Source organism: Eutrigla gurnardus (genome assembly GCF_963514095.1).
Source record: "Eutrigla gurnardus genome assembly, chromosome: 6".
NCBI lineage: Eukaryota > Metazoa > Chordata > Actinopteri > Perciformes > Triglidae > Eutrigla > Eutrigla gurnardus.
Window position 1 is genome coordinate 4,128,750 of NC_139920.1, and position 18,167 is coordinate 4,146,916.

At 42.6% G+C, this 18,167-nt stretch overlaps 1 protein-coding gene across 4 annotated transcripts in view; it reads right to left on the reverse strand.

Annotated features, from left to right (window-relative positions):
* Positions 1 to 18,167, reverse strand: part of ect2 (epithelial cell transforming 2) — a 62,301-nt gene that overhangs the window by 27,907 nt on the left and 16,227 nt on the right. For 2 of the 4 annotated variants that reach the window (XM_084011829.1, XM_084011831.1), the window contains exons 4-17: positions 17,637 to 17,729; positions 15,777 to 15,959; positions 13,604 to 13,693; positions 12,443 to 12,550; positions 11,385 to 11,458; positions 10,214 to 10,344; positions 9,536 to 9,651; positions 8,979 to 9,041; positions 7,820 to 8,045; positions 5,421 to 5,545; positions 3,664 to 3,783; positions 3,485 to 3,553; positions 2,348 to 2,458; positions 38 to 134 (exon numbers count right to left, since the gene is read on the reverse strand). In XM_084011829.1, the coding sequence (XP_083867955.1) occupies positions 38 to 134; positions 2,348 to 2,458; positions 3,485 to 3,553; positions 3,664 to 3,783; positions 5,421 to 5,545; positions 7,820 to 8,045; positions 8,979 to 9,041; positions 9,536 to 9,651; positions 10,214 to 10,344; positions 11,385 to 11,458; positions 12,443 to 12,550; positions 13,604 to 13,693; positions 15,777 to 15,959; positions 17,637 to 17,729 (1,606 nt within the window). The remainder of the gene's footprint in view (positions 1 to 37; positions 135 to 2,347; positions 2,459 to 3,484; positions 3,554 to 3,663; positions 3,784 to 5,420; positions 5,546 to 7,819; positions 8,046 to 8,978; positions 9,042 to 9,535; positions 9,652 to 10,213; positions 10,345 to 11,384; positions 11,459 to 12,442; positions 12,551 to 13,603; positions 13,694 to 15,776; positions 15,960 to 17,636; positions 17,730 to 18,167) is intronic. The other 2 variants (XM_084011830.1, XM_084011832.1) reach the window with 1 other exon arrangement.

Here is an 18,167-nt window from a genome sequence, read left to right on the forward strand (position 1 = left end):
GAACAAAGGGATGTGTGTGTGTGTTTGTGTGTGTTACCGTTGAGAAGAAGGGCCATACTGGGCAACCTCTGCACAGGCCTGATGAGCAGCTCCACCAGTGTCTGCCTGCCACACTCCGGCTTGGACTGGTTGATCTGCACAATGAGGCGTTAGTGTGACGGCGTGGGGACACAAATGTTGCACTGCATGCAAACCGCAACATTCACTCAAGTCCATCTGCTGAGCAGGCCGACACGTCTCACTGCTTCGTGTAGGTTTAACAGAGAACCCACAGTGAACGTGGACATCCTGGTGCCAACACACAGGTTAGACAGAGGCTACATATGGTTCAGGATACTGTCGTCCATCTGCAGCTCATGACTACATGAAAAAGTCATGTCACCATCATCCTGAACCAAAAATAATTAGATTCGATATTATTCCGATAATTAAATATGCTTAAAAATGGCAACATACTGGAATCACTTTACCTTTTGTTAAGGAACAAACATTTGCGTTACAATTAGGTTTATTTTGAGTGAAAAAACTAAAAAGCAAACAATCTTAAATGAGGTAATCATAAGTCATAAGGTCTCCATGCATAAATAATAACACATTTTTACAAAGAGCAACATTGTCTGAGTTCTTTTATAATATGACACTTGCTGTATTTTTTTACATCAGGCTCTATTTTTAACTTCGACCACGACTACACAGCTTTTCCATGTCACTCATGAGGATATCCATGATTAACCCGGCATTTTACCAAGATTAACCTACGAGTGTTCTGAACCAAATCTGCGATAAAAATCTCATATTGCTCCTACTTACATGACGACCTTATTTGAATGTAGTCGTGATAGAAACCAGTGTGAGTAGTAAGAGCACAGCGTCTCCAGCGTGACGATGTCTGAATCCAACACATACTCAGCAGTGGAAATGCCTATTAAGAGCGACTGAGTGCATATTAAATGGAATTATTATAAACAAGCGGATGCCTTGCTATGTGTAATGACCTCTTTCCCATCCCAGCGCTCTGCTGTCACAGCGCCAAGGACCAAAAGCACTCAGAGCTATGAAGGGCACGCTTCGAAATGCACCTATTGTTTTGAATGGCTGAAAAGCAAAAGTGTTATGGAGCGCCACGCTGCTTTGATGCCTCCACTGTGACCTTGTTTTGATGTCGGAGTGTTAAATGAGGATCAAGCCACCAAAGCTGCTACTTCCTACAGCACAGCACCTCTTAGCAGAGCGCTAAACGGAATAAAAAGGAGGCATTTCCCCACAGAGGACATGTTTTACAGAAATACATTATTAAATATGAATAATGCTTTCACTGGTTAAAATGACACGACTAAATTCTAGTGGTAAGTCTGTACGACGGTGTCGCTTTCATATTATCTGGTGAAACTTCCATTCATGTCATATATCAGAAAGATAAGTTGTTAGGAGTATCTGTAAGACAGACAAGTGTTGCCTAGCGACCTTTTCCTGACGCACTGCTGCTTCTGCGGTGTCGGCATCTCAATAGATGTGCAAATACAAATAGATTGTTTTCCACAGACAAGGAATTTCACTAAAGTAATATATTATTTTCTATTTTTATTTCCTCCCAAATTGTAAAGTGACTCCAGTATGTTTAAGTTGCCATTTTAAGAGTTTTATAATGATTATGGGAATATCATGAATTATTTTGGGCAGGATAATCGTAACATGAAATGTTCATATCGTGCCATGCCTACTATGGACAGAGACCTACATGTATGATCTATACATACATACATACATACATACATAGATCTAACCCAGCCTGAGCAGAAGCTGGGGATGGAGCCAACCTTGTGGTACAAGGAATTTGTTTTCCGGTTAGAGGAAACTTCCTCAAGCAAAGCAGGTTGGACATCAGGCCTACTTGGTGGAATGATGTGCTGTTTACACTGAAGTAGCCGAGTCTAAACATCTGACTGTCTACCAAATATAGAAGTACAAGAACTGGAAGTTCACATTATATCTGACAATGCAAAGCTGTCAGTACACACAAGAGACAGTGGAGGAGTGGGACAGAGGTCTAATAAACAAAAGATTAATGGCAGAGTGTGTGTGTGTGTGTGTGTCAAAGAGAGAGCAGAAAGCTTAGCTGCTACTCGTGTTTCCATACTGTGGAAAATAAGCATTTAAATATTTTCAAATCTTCAGTACTGATCCATTGATATGAGTGAAAACACTGGTGTGCAGCCTTGCTGTAGTGTACTATACATAAGCCTTGTTTTCCTGCTTCCTTTGACAAGTCTCTTATGTAATGTGTAATGTGTACGTGTCCTCCACCGGCCAGGCAAACAAACACACAGCACACATGCAGAGGTCATACCTTGAGAAATGCATGGAAGCGTGGCTTTTGTTTCTCACAACAAACGATCGTCTCCTTGCTCATTTCAAAAAAGTTGACAAAGGGTGGGTAGGCCTTCACCAGCTCTTTGGACTGCAGAGAGAGGGAGAGAGAGACGGGTCAGAGATGTAAATGCATGAAAGGGTGAAAACCTTCAGTCACAAGTAGTTTTGTTTAAGTCGTTTTCAGTCTAGTCACATGAAATCTTTTGTAATGCCACAATATGGTAAATAGACTGTAGGCTGCATCTATATAGTGTTGTTCTACAATTAGCTGCTCATTCACCCATTCACACACTGATGGTGGCGCTGCCCATCAGGAGCAGCTCTGAGTTCAGTGTCACCAACACGTCTCTCTGGAACTGGAGGACGTTGGACGGCCAACCTGCCTGGTAACAGACTTCTACAAATGGTTCATTACTGTAATCAGCTTTCATGCTCAGCAACCCTCTCATATGAACAAAGGCAATGTCCTGCTCAAAGCAGCAGGCAACCCGAGTGACGTCATTCAACACAGCATCACAGGGATAAACACCCCTGAAGCGTGTTCCTGAAGCAGTGGTCTCTTTACATTTGGTTAAGAAACAAATACTTGTATTGTGTCATAGATAGAACACATCTTGTATTTAGTGAAGATCATGAAGTACAAATAAATTTTGATCCCGATTTGTGAAAAAATCCGATATCGTCCCATCCCTAGTGACAGCGATCCAGCACCCGATCAAAGGCTTTGATCTCCTCCAGTTGTTATAAGAAACTGCACAATTGGACCATTTCTGATACTAGTCAGCACTTTATTGTTTGATCAATGATTTGACTGTTTTTACACTGATTATACTTCAACTAAGCTGTAAACCGTTTACAACAACTGTTGTAACAACTGTAAGAGTGTCCTACAGATGTATGTGGAAAAACAAGTATCCTGTATCTTGAAATATATTATTTAACAGTCAAGAGTTGCAAAAATGTTGCTGTTGATTATGTTCCTTATAGAGAAACAAGTCAGGTCAGACAAATCGGTGCATGTCTTGTTATCTCTTAATTGCATAAAATCATTTGTATAAACATGCAAATATGTGGAGCAGCATCTGCATTTCAGCAGAGATCGGTCTGTACTCACATATTTGAGAATGACGTCTCCGACGCTCTTGTCCTCTGACCAGTCTGCCAGGAGATCCTCAAGGTCACTCTGATGAATGCACCATCACACACGAAGAAAACAACAGGTCAACAAAAACAACCACATGTAAATAATTGGATCAAATTGGGTTTGAATAGAAACAGTTGCCGGCACACTACCTTTATTCTAGTGTGAACCTCGTAGATTTCTGGGATGCTGCCAAATATGGTCTTCATTTCTTCTTGGGCGAGGATGGGTCCACCCACTTGCCCCTCCTTTTCCAAAGGAATCTTAAACAGCTTTAAATTAAAAAAAACAATGATGAGACGAGCACACAAACAACAGAAACAACAGAAAGAGGGTCTATGTCCACAAAGTGCCTTTTCTGGGTGCTGGGGGGACGCTTCACCAAAAAAAGAGCTTGTAGTGCTTTTTTGATAATTGTCTCTTGTTGACAATTTCTCAACAATATATCACCACTAACCACTGTTGTATGATAGACTAGCATTGCCACTTTACTTTTTATCATCTACTTTGGTTACTTTCCATTTGTCTGGCATAGTTTTTTCCACCATGAGCACTGGAGGATGCTGCTTCCTACTTTATATAATGAGCATGTTAGACGATCCGTCGGAGAGAACACGTTCACACTCAACACTCAGCAGCAACATTCAGTGTCCGTCTGGTCGATCTGCTCCCACAAACACGCTTTTCAGTCTGCTATGTAGTATCAGTCTGACACACAAGGCTCCTCCATTTTCTACAATGAAGTCACCAGCGCTTCTCTGAAGTTCAGAGGGTAGAAAAGGGCAGAAAAAGATGCTGGGTGCAGTGCTGTTTAATGGAGGGGGACACGTATGCTCTCTGCGGATTATTGGGAAAAGAAATAATGTGTGGAAACAGGCCGTATACATGTTCCAAAAAAGTGCACACAACACAAAAGTTAAATGAGCAATACCCAGCATAGGATCAGTCATACAAGACATTATTTTCAGACCGTAAAATCACTCATCAAACGGGTCAACACACTGTGTAAGCCTAGCCAAAGCATCCTTCAGGTTACGTGGTTAAATGAGGACATGGCAACAAGATGTTAACACTTACGGTTGGTTCATTATGCCCAGAGTAGACCCGGTTAGTTCTAGTGGGCCTCATGTGAAGGTTTTTCTCTGTTTTTAACCTTAATTCAGTCAGGACAAAACCATTGATATTTGAAAAGAGGGGCCAGACTCAGGCAGGTTGTTCATTGGTGACTGTCATCTGTGGAAAGATCTAATTATGTAGAGCCTGTGTTTATCTCCTTTAGCTATCACTAAGAGAAAATAAGTTAGCGCCAGATTTATCACAATGTTGGGGGGAGGATGGTTATATAAAGCATATTTTCATTACTGTGAGGTGAAAAGGGAACAAGGATTGGCTGGGAGTGATGAACAGCACCGACTAACATGCAGCCATTACTATGTCTGGATTATGGAGTCAACCTCAACTGTTTAATTTAGTGAAGGTAACGCAGCATGTGGCAAATAGATTTTTAGATTCAAGACAGATGTCCGGAGCACCGAGGGGCCAACCTTGTGTTCCCAGATTTAGTTAAATCCAGGCAGGTTTGTGTAAGGCCAGTTAAACCCAGTAGAATACAACAGAGGAGACAGAGTGAATAAAAGGACATCAAGCCTCAGAAAAGACCATAAAGAAAAATCAGAAAGAGTCAAAAAAAACAATTTGAAGCGGCGGGAGACGGATAGAGAAATGGTCAGGCAGGTCATTTTCTCCCTCACTGGTCAGCTGCCTCTCTGCTGGGACCGACTAATGAGACAGGCCAAGTGAGAGCAACCAAACACATGCACCTTTAATGATTGGAGCTTAGCCTCCACCCGTTGTCAGGGGCAACACACTGGCCAAGCAGTGAGGGAGTGACACACACACACACACACACCTTCAGGACGGTGCTTAGAATGTCCACGTAGTTCCTCTCGGTCTGGTAGAGCTCCTTGGAGACCTGCCACCTGGCCGACTGCTTGGGTACGACCGGGGTGGAACTCTTGGAGGGCTTTGAGCTCTCTGGAGGAACAAGACAGGTTGTTAATACGACACACTGCCAGGTGGCACTCCACTAGTCCAATGAATTAAGGTTGACTCAAAGTAGTCGAAAGAAAACGCTCCCCACATGTTTGTTTTGCTAAAGAGAAAACCCAAATATGCAGGAACGGTAAGACGGGATGTGAATGCATGACGTTGCTGTTCTGGGACACCGACTGTCTGGAATGATGTCTGCTGACTTGGTGTTGCCATGCAGTCGGGTTGAGGTTCTGCAACTGCAGAAGCTTTATATATATATATATATATATATATATATACACTGTATATATATACACTGTATATACATTAGCCAGATGATACCCAATTTATCTATCGACAAATCCAACTAAACTAAGCATAGCTTAAAGGGACGGTTCAAAATCAAAAATAGATATTTTCCTCTTAGCTGTCTATTCATCCAGATTGTTTGTGGTGCACCCCAATATAAATAAACTCAACACAAACGTGATGGTGATGATCGTTAACAAGTTATGAGAGACGATGTACCGATGATGTCGTGAGCAGTTTCATAAAGGAACTATTTTCTCTTAAGCAGTCTGATGTGCTCCTCAGAAGGTGTCTTATGCCATGAGGTCAGGTGACACACTCGCATGATTCTCCACTAAAGTAACTCTTTTCTTTCAGATCCAAGCATGCATGACTATCCTTACCAGGGAGTTCAACTATCACTTCAACTACTGCACATTGAGCATCGAGTTCATGTGGTTTCTACTAAAAATACCAGCACAGTCGTGCTCTTAGAGAATCCCTGACCTGCAGAAGTTCCTGGCTGCTCCTCCTCCTCCTCCTCTGGTTGTTGAAGAGCACTTGTACCGAGGCTGGACCTTTTCCTCCTCTCTTCCCTGTCTGTCCTATTCCTCCTTTCCCTGGTTCTCCTTCTTCTGAGTCTATCTCTGGTCACAAGATTGTCTCCTTTGCTGCTACCTACTATGTCTTCTGAAATAAGGGGGTTGGTTTTGTTACACTTATCTCAGAAAAATCAGAGAAATTAATATCCTCTATGTTGCATTTTCCATAAATAAGTACCAGGATGAGGGCTGGGTATAAAAAAATAAATAATAATAGATTTTCTGATTCATATCGATCTTCATTTGAATGTTCCGACATCGATTAATAAAATCCCAGGATCGATCTTTTAATATAGTGTAATTAACAGGACACCACTTCATCCAGCGCGTCTCCTCTCTGTCTGTTTCAACTTTTCAACAAGAATAACTCGACCCGCAAGAATCCGTGATGAGCAGCTACAAACAGAATCTCATCAGAAACGTTCAGAAATGAACTGATTCACAGCTGAAAGTCAAACTTAAATAACGGGGAGTGGATCGACAGACGGCTGACTTTAGACTTTACTTTCTGTTCAGGTTGTGTCGTGTCTTTTCACTACATTCTAGAGGTGTAACGATTCATTCGATTAATCGATGAATCGATTGTCAGTCCTATAGATTCAACTAAATCCATCTGCTAAAATAAATAAATAGAATGAATTGTTTTGGCTTCACCAATAATCCATATAAATGCATTTAATCGGATGAATCGTGATTCTTAATTATGATTAATGTTTTAATACGTCCCCTGCCAGTCTACTGAAAAATTTTCAAAATAACTGAGCATTACATTTTTGTATTCAGCATACAATATTATGCAGGACTACTTTTTTATAGAATAAATATGTTTAATAAGTAATTCTGTGATCCGTTTATTTTTCACCTTTCAGAAGAATACAGATAGTCTCACTCGCATTATTGCATGTTTATTTCATGGATATAGAATTTTGGTTACAAGTTACTGCTCGAATCGTGGTTTACAGAATAGAATAGAATCGAGTCATCCCCCCCAAAAGTCCTTGAATTTAATCGCCAACTACTGTTCCCTTAATGGAAGTGAAGCCAAAGATTCACACCCCTACTACAGTCCCTGTTGCAGCCACAGCACTTCTGTTACAAATAAGATATAATGTAAGCCTGACAGGCTGTTGGTCATTTGACACATTAATATTTTTAATAATGCACCAGGTTAGAGGGTTCCTTGTACAATTTACAGCATTAGTTCTATGATAATCTATTTCATATCCAAGCAATATTGGTATTGTAACTGAAATATTCCTAACTGAATCCATATTGAATCGAATTGAATCGGAGATAAAATCTTATCCGGACCTTGTGAATCTAATCGATTCGGGAAATCGGTGGTGATCCCCAGCCCTACACCAAAAAGCAGGTTCCATCCTCTCACCTGCCAGGGCCTTGCATGTGTCGGGGGTATTGGAGATGTCGAGCAGAGATCCCATGGACAGCGAGTGCTCTGCTGACGGCCGTTTGCGTGGCGGAGGGAAGGGCGATATCTCCGTCTCCTTGGCCAGCTGAGCCAGCGTGTCCCTGAGACGCCGACGCTTGCGGTTGCTGTTGGGCGTGATGAGGGAAATGTTGGACATTGCCTTCTTCATGGCTGGGCTGTCATTCTGAAGTACAGAGAGACAGAAAGAAAGATATTTAAGGACATGATAAATACAAGATGAAAAAAAAGAAAAGAAAAAAGAAACATGAGTGCAAGATGATCGCCTGGAAACGACTTTTGTAATTAACACAATCATCTGCTGAATGGTGAGGAAGAAGCCTTGATAATCTCACACAGTCTTTTCCGTTCATTTGTCATCTTGATTCCTGGTTGAATAATGCTGGCGCTTTAGCTGAAATGGATCTTGGGAATTGTGTAACAGATGACCGTGATCATAGATCGTTGAAGTCTGTTATATGATTTCTGGGAACAGACTGCTGATTGCTGTTTTTCAAATGTGGTGCTCAAAGCGTCACACGCCAACAGTCATATAGACCCATTATATCAGAGAGGCAAACATCTCTACGCCCCATATCTCCAAAATGGGCAACTCCCACTCTGGCGGCTCTCCTGGCCAGCTGTAAGCCGCTCTGCCGGGCGAGGAAGTTGATCGTGTTTTGGACACGCTTTCACTTTTGGATGATGTTCTCGTGTATCGCATGATTCCTTTTACAGCAACAGTCGTTTTATTGCAAACCTTTGTGGCGATATGACTGGTGAAGCATGCATGACTAGCAGTCTGCTACACCTGTGATGACCTGATGATGGCTACAACACTCATCAGATGTAAATACACAGACAGAAATAATGGCTCCTACACAAACATCTGGATTAATAAATAGGACTACAGGTAAGGATGTCCATCATGGACACAGTAGTGGCTGGCCATCCAAGACACACTCATTTAAACTAGCCTTGGTGTCAGCCTCGCCCTGTCTGTTGTTTATGATGTATGTTTCATCGATTGTGTTTACGGTTTTATGGTGCTACTTTTCCTGTTTTGTTTTCTTTTAAAGCACTTTGTGATCTTGTTCTGTGCATAAATGCATACACTCACCTTCTCGTAGAGGTACATGGACTCTCCGGCCCGAGCGTCCATCTGGATGCTGCCCCAGAACCACTAGCACAGAAGAGAGAAGAGTGTTTTTACTGCGCCTGGGGTTAGAGCCCAGCAAGTCAGAGAAAATAAAAGATTCCTGATACTAGAACGACAGACTTTCCTTTGAAAGCAATTTAACTGGCAGAGTAAAGAAAAAGGACATATTGATTGTGGGTTATAAGAGCACCTAAACTACCGTGGCTCAAATTGTTCATCCACTGCTTTGAGGAAAGCTATTGTTGATCCTTTTCTGACAGACAGACAGACAGAGAGGGGAAGCAGAGACTGCATCTATCGAGGGTTCTTCTAAAGGAATCCTGTGCAGAAGATCATTTGGCATTCTGCTTTGAAGGAAAAAAACTGAGGAATCATTATTTCCTCTTTCCCCTTGTGTCTGTATCTTCCTGTGGCAAAGCCTTACAGTGAATCCATGATCTCGTTACGTCAACATGGTGTTTGACCGGTATAAGAGGTGTCAACCGTGTTGGTGGAGAAGCAGCACCAAAGCTACCTACCTCCTGTTTGACCACATAGACTTTCTTGGAGAGAGGAAACGGCAGCTCCGTTACAGAGTTTTCCTCCACCACCATGTGGGTACATCTCTCGTCTCCAACCTCAAGATAGCGGCCACCTAACACACAAACGGGAAGATGATGATGCAAAAAGCCATGCATACACATATGTACACAAAAACAATTAAATGGAGTAAAAAAAGAATGAAAGCATATACATTTTTTATCCGAGTTGTCTGCTTATTTGAATGTTTTTTTTCATTTCTAATTTGATCCAGCTTATCATCCAGCTTGGTATTTTATTTCTTCCCCGTTGGCTAAACTATGTAATGACACAATTTCCAAATCATTCTACTTCAAATGTCAAATTCTTCTCATAATTGTAAGTTTAATGTCTGCTCATATCAGACAGCATGTTCGCCGATACCAATATACTGTATCTGCGATAGGCTAATATCAGCCGATTGAATCAGCCGAGTGATCAAACGGTCGGGCTCGAGTTGTTAGGAATTGAATCAGAACTAAACCAATCACAGCTTAACGATAACGACGTTAAGCTTTGGATATATGAACATGAGGAAATGTGGCCCCAACTACCAGAGAACAAGTGTACAACACTAGTGTCAGGGCTGAGTCTGCCTGCCATTAAACAGCTGTCAGACACCACGCTGCAGCACTGACCATGTTTGAGAGTCCTCTCCTCCATGTTGGCCTTCTCTTCATCTGAAAATCCCCAAAAGCTGAGCATGCAGTCCTGGAACGGAGGCACTTTGAACTCTGTTCGAAACTCCTCGTCCCCTGCATGGAAGTGTCTGAACACATGGAGGTGGGAGAAACAAGCATACAATCAAACCTACCATGTTATCACTGCTGCAACTGGGTTCACATTCAACCTTTCCTTTTTCATGCACACACAAAATATATTTTCTTAATGGGATCTGTCTCGGCATGGTGTCTAGCCCACTTCAACAGGAGGAGAGCAGCCAGCTCCGAGGAGGTTCAGTTATTAGCAATACGGATGACAAGACCCAGCACCGCTGATCTGATCCTGTGTTCATGTTTCACGGGTTAGACCCAGCCCGCTGTGACCCCCAGCCCGCTGTGACCCCCGGCCCACTGTAACCCCCGGCCCACTGTAACCCCCAGCCCGCTGTAACCCCCAGCCCGCTGTGAACCCCAGCCCGCTGTAACCCCCAGCCCACTGTGACCCCCAGCCCGCTGTAACCCCCAGCCCACTGTAACCCCCAGCCCGCTGTGAACCCCAGCCCGCTGTAACCCCCAGCCCACTGTAACCCCCAGCCCGCTGTGAACCCCAGCCCGCTGTAACCCCCAGCCCACTGTAACCCCCAGCCCACTGTAACCCCCAGCCCGCTGTGGACCCCCAGCCCGCTGTGAACCCCAGCCCGCTGTAACCCCCAGCCCGCTGTGAACCCCAGCCCGCTGTAACCCCCAGCCCACTGTAACCCCCAGCCCGCTGTGAACCCCAGCCCGCTGTAACCCCCAGCCCACTGTAACCCCCAGCCCACTGTAACCCCCAGCCCACTGTAACCCCCAGCCCGCTGTGGACCCCCAGCCCGCTGTGAACCCCAGCCCGCTGTAACCCCCAGCCCGCTGTGAACCCCAGCCTGCCTGGACCTATCACATTCTTGTGTTTCCACAAAACCACCAACATTCATGTACACATTGCGATTCTTATCTTCTAAGATTCTAGATTTATTCATTTTTTTTTTTTACTAAATATTAAGATTTATTTAATACTACAAGTCTGTGCAAGTTGAGCATGAATTAATGCAACGCTTGCATTGTCATTAAGGGGCGTAGCTTTGAAAGGTAGAGGCTTCCTTCAACTTACACTTCATCTCTTCTCTCCCAGGCCTTATGAATCCACGATGGAGTGAGGATGGGCGTCCCCATGCACACTGCCAGCTGAGAGGATGGGGATGAAAACACAGTCAAGGCAGGAAAACATGAAACGCATGTAAAAACAACTTTATAACTAGAAGACGTTCAGTCTTCCTCACGGCACAACAATCTCCCCAGTCTGTTTTCATTACTCCTAATCATCCTGTCACAATGCCAATACATATTGGACAGCTAAAAACAGTTTTTACTTCAGGCACTGTACAAAAAAACAAGTATGAGAGGCTCCATTGGTCCAAACAACCCCCCCCCACCCCCCCCCCCTTAGCAACACACTTTCAAATGGAAAGTAGCAGCGACTGCCTGTCACACAGCCCAAAAGTTCTAACTGCATTTCCTCTACTCTTGTTAGGAAAAAAAAAAACAATATCCGCAAGGTGAAAAACGTGAAGACAATAACTGACAGGAGGAAGAGAAGAAAGAGAAAATAGAAAACACTGGAATCCAGCCGTCCATCTATCCGTTTGTTTCCCTATGGAGGAGGCCACGTACTTGAAGTCTGTTCAAAAAGGATTCAACTGGGACTTAAAGTGGTTGTTTTTTACTTTCCCTCATGATTAAGAGGGAAATGTTAAGTACACAACGTAATGGAGATGGAATAATGTCACCATTGGAGTTTGAGATTGCTTCCTCTCCTTTCACTCTGCACTTCTGTCTACCATCCGGTATGATCTCCCGGGGAAATAGTCTCCATTTACATCACAAATGAAGTGTGTCATACACTGCACAAACACAGAGGATAGCACTTCTTATTCCACAACAGCTATTGGTAGCTACCCCCAGGTAGCGGAAAGTGGCAGATGAAGGTGAAACAACTGGAGTAATGTGAATTGTAATATTACTGTGCTGTTAACAAAGTTTAGAAAGGAAAGAAAGAGCTTTAATATGAAACTAAGTCCACAGAATATTGGATTATTATCAGGCCATGTCTGAAAAAGCGCGTAGAAAGATGGACGATGAGGGTGAAGAACAAAGTAAGCGTGTACCAACCCTGTATTTCTCTCCGTGAGTGGAGTAGGCGATGAGATGGGTCACCTTGGTGCTGAAGTCTTTCCGGATGGTCCCACCCATGTGATGAACCAGATTCACCAAGTTCTTCTACATGGAAGCCAAACAGTGAGCACAAGCTTAGACCAAAGAGGGAGAACAAACGCAGAGGTGGAATATGCCAGATATGTTGCTATGCAACTGGCTTGTAATCTATTGCTATTCATCTCAGTTTCCCCACATAGTTAATTAGCCGTCTTGCATCCCGGACACTACCCATTTGCATTTGATTTCCGAACACCACGTATAGCAGGAACTGGGTGGAAATGTGTTATAGTAGCATTACAGACTAATAACCAGACAGAACATGACTTCATTGGAGATCATTTGTGACGAGTGGCAGAAACATTATGTGACGACAGATATTGATAAAGATATTTGGGAGTTAAAAACATGAAGGCTTAACTTTGATGAACATCTTGAAAGAGGCGTGTTAACCATGCTATTGCCACTCGTCCCCCAAGCAAGCCGAGTAGGGAGTGCCGTCGTTGGAACAAAAATGGCAAGCTCTTTATTGCTTAATGGCATCACATTACACCTCCATTCTTTCTGTTCTCACCTTTCACAATAAAAGCCAGAGACATACATATTTTGCTATGAGACAACTCGACAAAATGGCTAATAATCACTCTTCTCTCTTTGAGGAATGATTCTGTTATAAACAGCAGTGTGAGTTGTGAATGTATAGCTGATCTAAATCAGTTTCTTCAGTCCTGGATGGAAATTAAAATGAATGGAGACACTGTGGTACACTAATTACATCCTGCACTGACAATCAAAATATTTTACTTTTCTTTATGATTAGGTTTTTGCCATGGAGTGGTTTTTGGAGGTATCATAGCATCAGTCAAAATGATGATGTTATGATGACAACACTAATCACACCAGTCTCCTGCTGGACTGAGGCTGCTGACACCATGGCGTAGTGCGACCTGCAGCCCACCACAGGAAACATCATAAGCTCCCACCTCGCATGCTAAATAAAACACCATGTCAATGCAACGGAAAGGATCTTCCTCAAAAAGCTCTTCTGTTTAGAAAAGCTTGAGCTCTGTCTCCATAGGAGGATTAAGAACAAATGACATAATAACATAATATACTCACCATTTCGTCTTTGTTCCTGAAGCCTGTGAAACACAGCGACAAGTTCAGCATCGAGGTGGAGTAAAGAGGACGACAGGAAAACTGTAGAGGCTGCCGGGAAAGGAAAAAAAAACAAAAAACACATTCTAATGAAGCTAATGAAATTTTGTATTTTAATAATATGATTAACAATACACACAAAAAAACACAGCAAATACCACAGCACTATATAGAGCATTTTTGTGTTGTGTAAAAAAGCGACCAACCTGCCCTTACTGTACGGATCCAACTACATAAAGTTCTCTGCACTCTTAAAATTTAACTTAAATGTTCTACGTTGCCGTCATGTTTAGGACATTCAGTCTGAGATTCATCAAATGATGTCAGTGTTACTGAGCGTCATCATGACGATGTCCTCAGTCATCAGCATTGGAACACCAATGATATTATGAGTCCCAAGACTCAGCTAAGTTTGTGTTGAGTCATAGCGGAAAGTAAAGTAAATCACAGAGAGAATATTAACATATGAATGCTGTTAGAATGTTAGCGAGCTAAACTGTCTCACGGGCATACTGACTGGGTTACTGGGTGGCTGGGTGAGTTAGTGAGTGGGTGAGCGGGCGAGTGAATTTGGGAAAAAATTAAATGAAATCTGGAAAAAAATAAAAATGGATTTCATAGGGCCCTAAATATCCCAGGAAGAAAGGGGATATTTGCATTTGATTGTTATAATACCTTCCTTCACAGGTCTATGTTGTGTGAATAAATCAGACATAACAGTACTATATTCCTTTGAAAGGCCTGATAGTTTAGGTCACAGAAATGCCTGGCATGGATGACATACTGTAAAATGGCACAAGACAATTTCCTGTTATAAAGAGATATATATCTTTATGACGCTATGTATGTATGCAGAGCGATCTGTCTCGTTGATAGAAGCCAGTCAGGGCATATTGTTCATGTTGCACATTAGCATGCTACATGAAGTCTGTCAGGTAGACACACAGCAGGTGGCACAGCTCCCGTTCATCATCTGTTCAAGCCATGATGTCCTTTTTTCAAATACATCTTCATCTCATTCCTGTCTCTTCTTGGTCTTCCCCACATGACAAATACACAACATAGTATTTCAGAGTGATGCTGTAAATTCTCCATTTCGATGGGAGGTTAAATAGATCTGACAAGCCGACTCTCAACTCTACATAGCATGACCCACTAACACCCCCCCCCCCCCAAAAAAAATCCCTTACCTATAGCACTCTGATCGTAGCACTGTCGCTATTAACATACTACTTTACTCAGATGAGGACCTAACACTTGTTCTACTTTTAGCTCTTACTTTATCGGCAATGATTCGTTGTGGTTTCCTTGTTTCCTTCTTTTGACAAATGTACTTATTGTAAGTCGCTTTGGACAAAAGCGTCTGCTAAATGACCTAAATGTAAATGTAAGCCATGTTTTAGACCATGATTGGGATATGTAGCATTTATTATTATTAGTATTTAAGATAAACAATGTATAGACTGGCAGAAACAGCAGGATGAAGTGTGCACTGGGCATGGATGCGTTTTATTTTTACTTTAGAGCATAACCACCTTGAGACAATCTGAATATAACGGTATATTATTCTGATTCACGGCTTTCTTCTCATTTACGCTGGTCCCTCTTCATTCACTCTCCAGCTCGCTCATTCTCGCTTTCTCGCCGTGCCAGAGAGGATGGGCCGATTTTGAATGCTGCGTTTACAAACAGCAAGCAACAATGTGATTTAATATTATACCTTTAAATTACTTCTTATAAGAAGTGGACGAAGTCATTACATTTTGAACTACAGCTTTAAGGCTTGAGCCTTGAGTTTTACCATCTGGGAATTTTGAAAACCAGTGAATGGTGAATGACCATATTTGGACTGTGGCGGAGCGACAGGTGGATCATGCTGTATTGAATACTTGAAACTAGAGATTGAGACCATAACCTCATGTTTACCTAAATAATACATTAAGTGAGAAGTAGGGTCATTTTCTCAAAGACTCTTATACATTCAGACTTTTCAACAAGAGGAGTCACCCCCTGGTGGCCAGCAGAGTGAATGCAAGTTTAAGGCACTTCAGGTTTGGCTTCACATTCCAGAACCGGATGTTGCCGCCTGTCTGTAACACATTTTATGCCCTAGAGATTAAAAAGAATGACTTACTTCCTCCTTGGCAGCACAGTAGAGCACCACAGGAGGCCCAACGATGCGGTTGTCACGTTTGTAGAGGTAGTTGTAGTCGTGAGAATCAAAGTCTGTGAGGACAAAGACTGTTTCGAAATCAGTGTTGTCCCCATCCCCGAACTCCTGGATGTTGTCTGTGATTATGCACGGGGTGTTGATGTCCTGAATAGGAAGAATCACAAGACAAGAGTAATGAAGCAGTCCATGGCGGACTGGGAAACCAAGTGGAACGTTTAGAAGTACAGAAGGAATCAGCAAATTACCAGTGTGATGAAGGTTTGTTACTCTTGTTAGTGAGGCCTTTGGATGTTAATTTATTCATTTTTATGAATTATTAATAAGAAAAATATGTAATCACCACACTTCCATGGCCTTTGAAACTATTTTGTGACCAAATATTTGCATTGTTATAATGGCCGCTGAGTTCCTGGCTGAAATGTGAGCCAGTAAGTACACTGCATCACAGGAAAGGGCAATCAAAACATGACTGATTCAAATGAGAAAGTTTGGTGCCAGAAAGTTTTTAAAAGGATTTCAATAAAAGGTTTTCATTTAATTATTTTGTGAAACATTTTCTTCCTGTCAATGTACCAAGGTCAGCTCTTAATACCACTGCAGACCTCTTCAATCCATCAGGAATGATACGTATAGAAAACAATGCTACATGATGATTAACTCTTCAGCACACAGTAGACACCATCGTCCTCTCCCTGTGCTCCACACAGAAACAATGCCCAGTGCTGCATGGAAACTATCTATTTTTCACTCTCAGAAGACAGATGAGTAAATCTGAATCAGAAGAGAAGTGTTTGAATCAGTAACGGAGAGGAAACTGTCTCGCTGCGTGGGGCCGGAGCCGGCAGAGCCCGAGGGCTGAAATCACTCAAAAAACATAAAACTAATGACACAGGACAAAAGTAGACACACACACACACACACACACACAGACTATAACATTGTTAAGATCGACATTCCTTTAGACACCCGTGTGAATGTGATTTATTTGCTTTCTTCCTTAAAGGTGAGATGAGCAGATGAACACTAACTAATGTCCAGCTGAAGACCTGTAGCAGGAGAAACCATAGACTGTATGTAAGAAGTGAACATAGACTTGAAACTAGAGATTGAGACTATAAACTATGTTTACTGAGGTAATAAATCAAGAGAGAAGAAGGGTCATTATGCCATAGACGTCTTTACAATCAGAGAGGAGTCGCCTCCTGATGGCCATTAGAAAGAATGCAGCCTTGTGATCTGCACACAAACAGATGTTTTTGTTTCAGGCATGCAAGCAGCCCTCTAAAGCTCTGTAATATCTGGCAACCCACCACTTTAGCGGACTGATATCAATCGTCTCATCTCACTCCCAGAAGAAAAGCTGCTTTACATGTTTCACAAAATGCTGAACCATTTCAAAGGGACACTCAAAAATCAAAGTTTTGTTTTCATTGTTTTTAATTACAGTCCAAGGACCGTCTAATCAATTCTTTTGTGTGCCAACAGATTTCCGTTGGCCTGCTTGCAGCTTTGACAGCCGTCAAGCTGACCATTTCCAAACGCCATGACGCTGAATACAAAGTGTTTTCAATTACTTTAATTTTAGCATGGAAACTTACTTTGATATTTGAGTGCAAATCTGTTAGAGAGCGATCCAGATATTAAGTATTGCATCACATATATTTAAATATTCACTCACAAATCAATCCCCCATCAGTGAGTTGGCCATGCACAATGATTGAGTGAGTACCCAGTGTGAATTAAGACTCATGCAGCACTTCCCCCCCCAGTTCCCGTCAAAGTGTCAGACAGTCACACAGAGAGGCAGACACTGTACTGTACCATATTGACTATAGATTTTATCAGCATTTTCTCCTCGGCACCCGCCTCGCCTCCTCTTATCTTTACCACCGGTACCTCCATTACTCTGATGGCCTGTAAAACCCAACCAGCAGGAAGCGGATGTCAAACACTGGCATTTGAAGGCGGTGAGCAGAAGAAAAAAAAAAGGAGGGGAAGGACAGAAGGTTGAGAGAGAATGTGAAAGCTGGAGACAAATTCATACAAATAAACCCCACATGAGGACAAAAGAGAGGAGGGAGAGAAAGAGATGGGGCGGGGTCCGTGTCCTTGCAAAGTCAAAAGAGTGACTTCAAACAAATATCAGGCGTCACAGGGGGCAGGCTGGGAGGAGAAGAAATGTCTCTAAAAAATTAATAGAAAACTTCAAAGCCCTCGGGATGGAAGGAGGCAGGAAAACACGGGGACAGAAAGGAAAGGGGACATGAAAAAATGGTGGTGGTGGGGGGGGGCTTCGTTTCTGTGGGTTGCATGAGCGATGGCGGCGGGCGGTCAGGCAAGCAATCGGGGGAA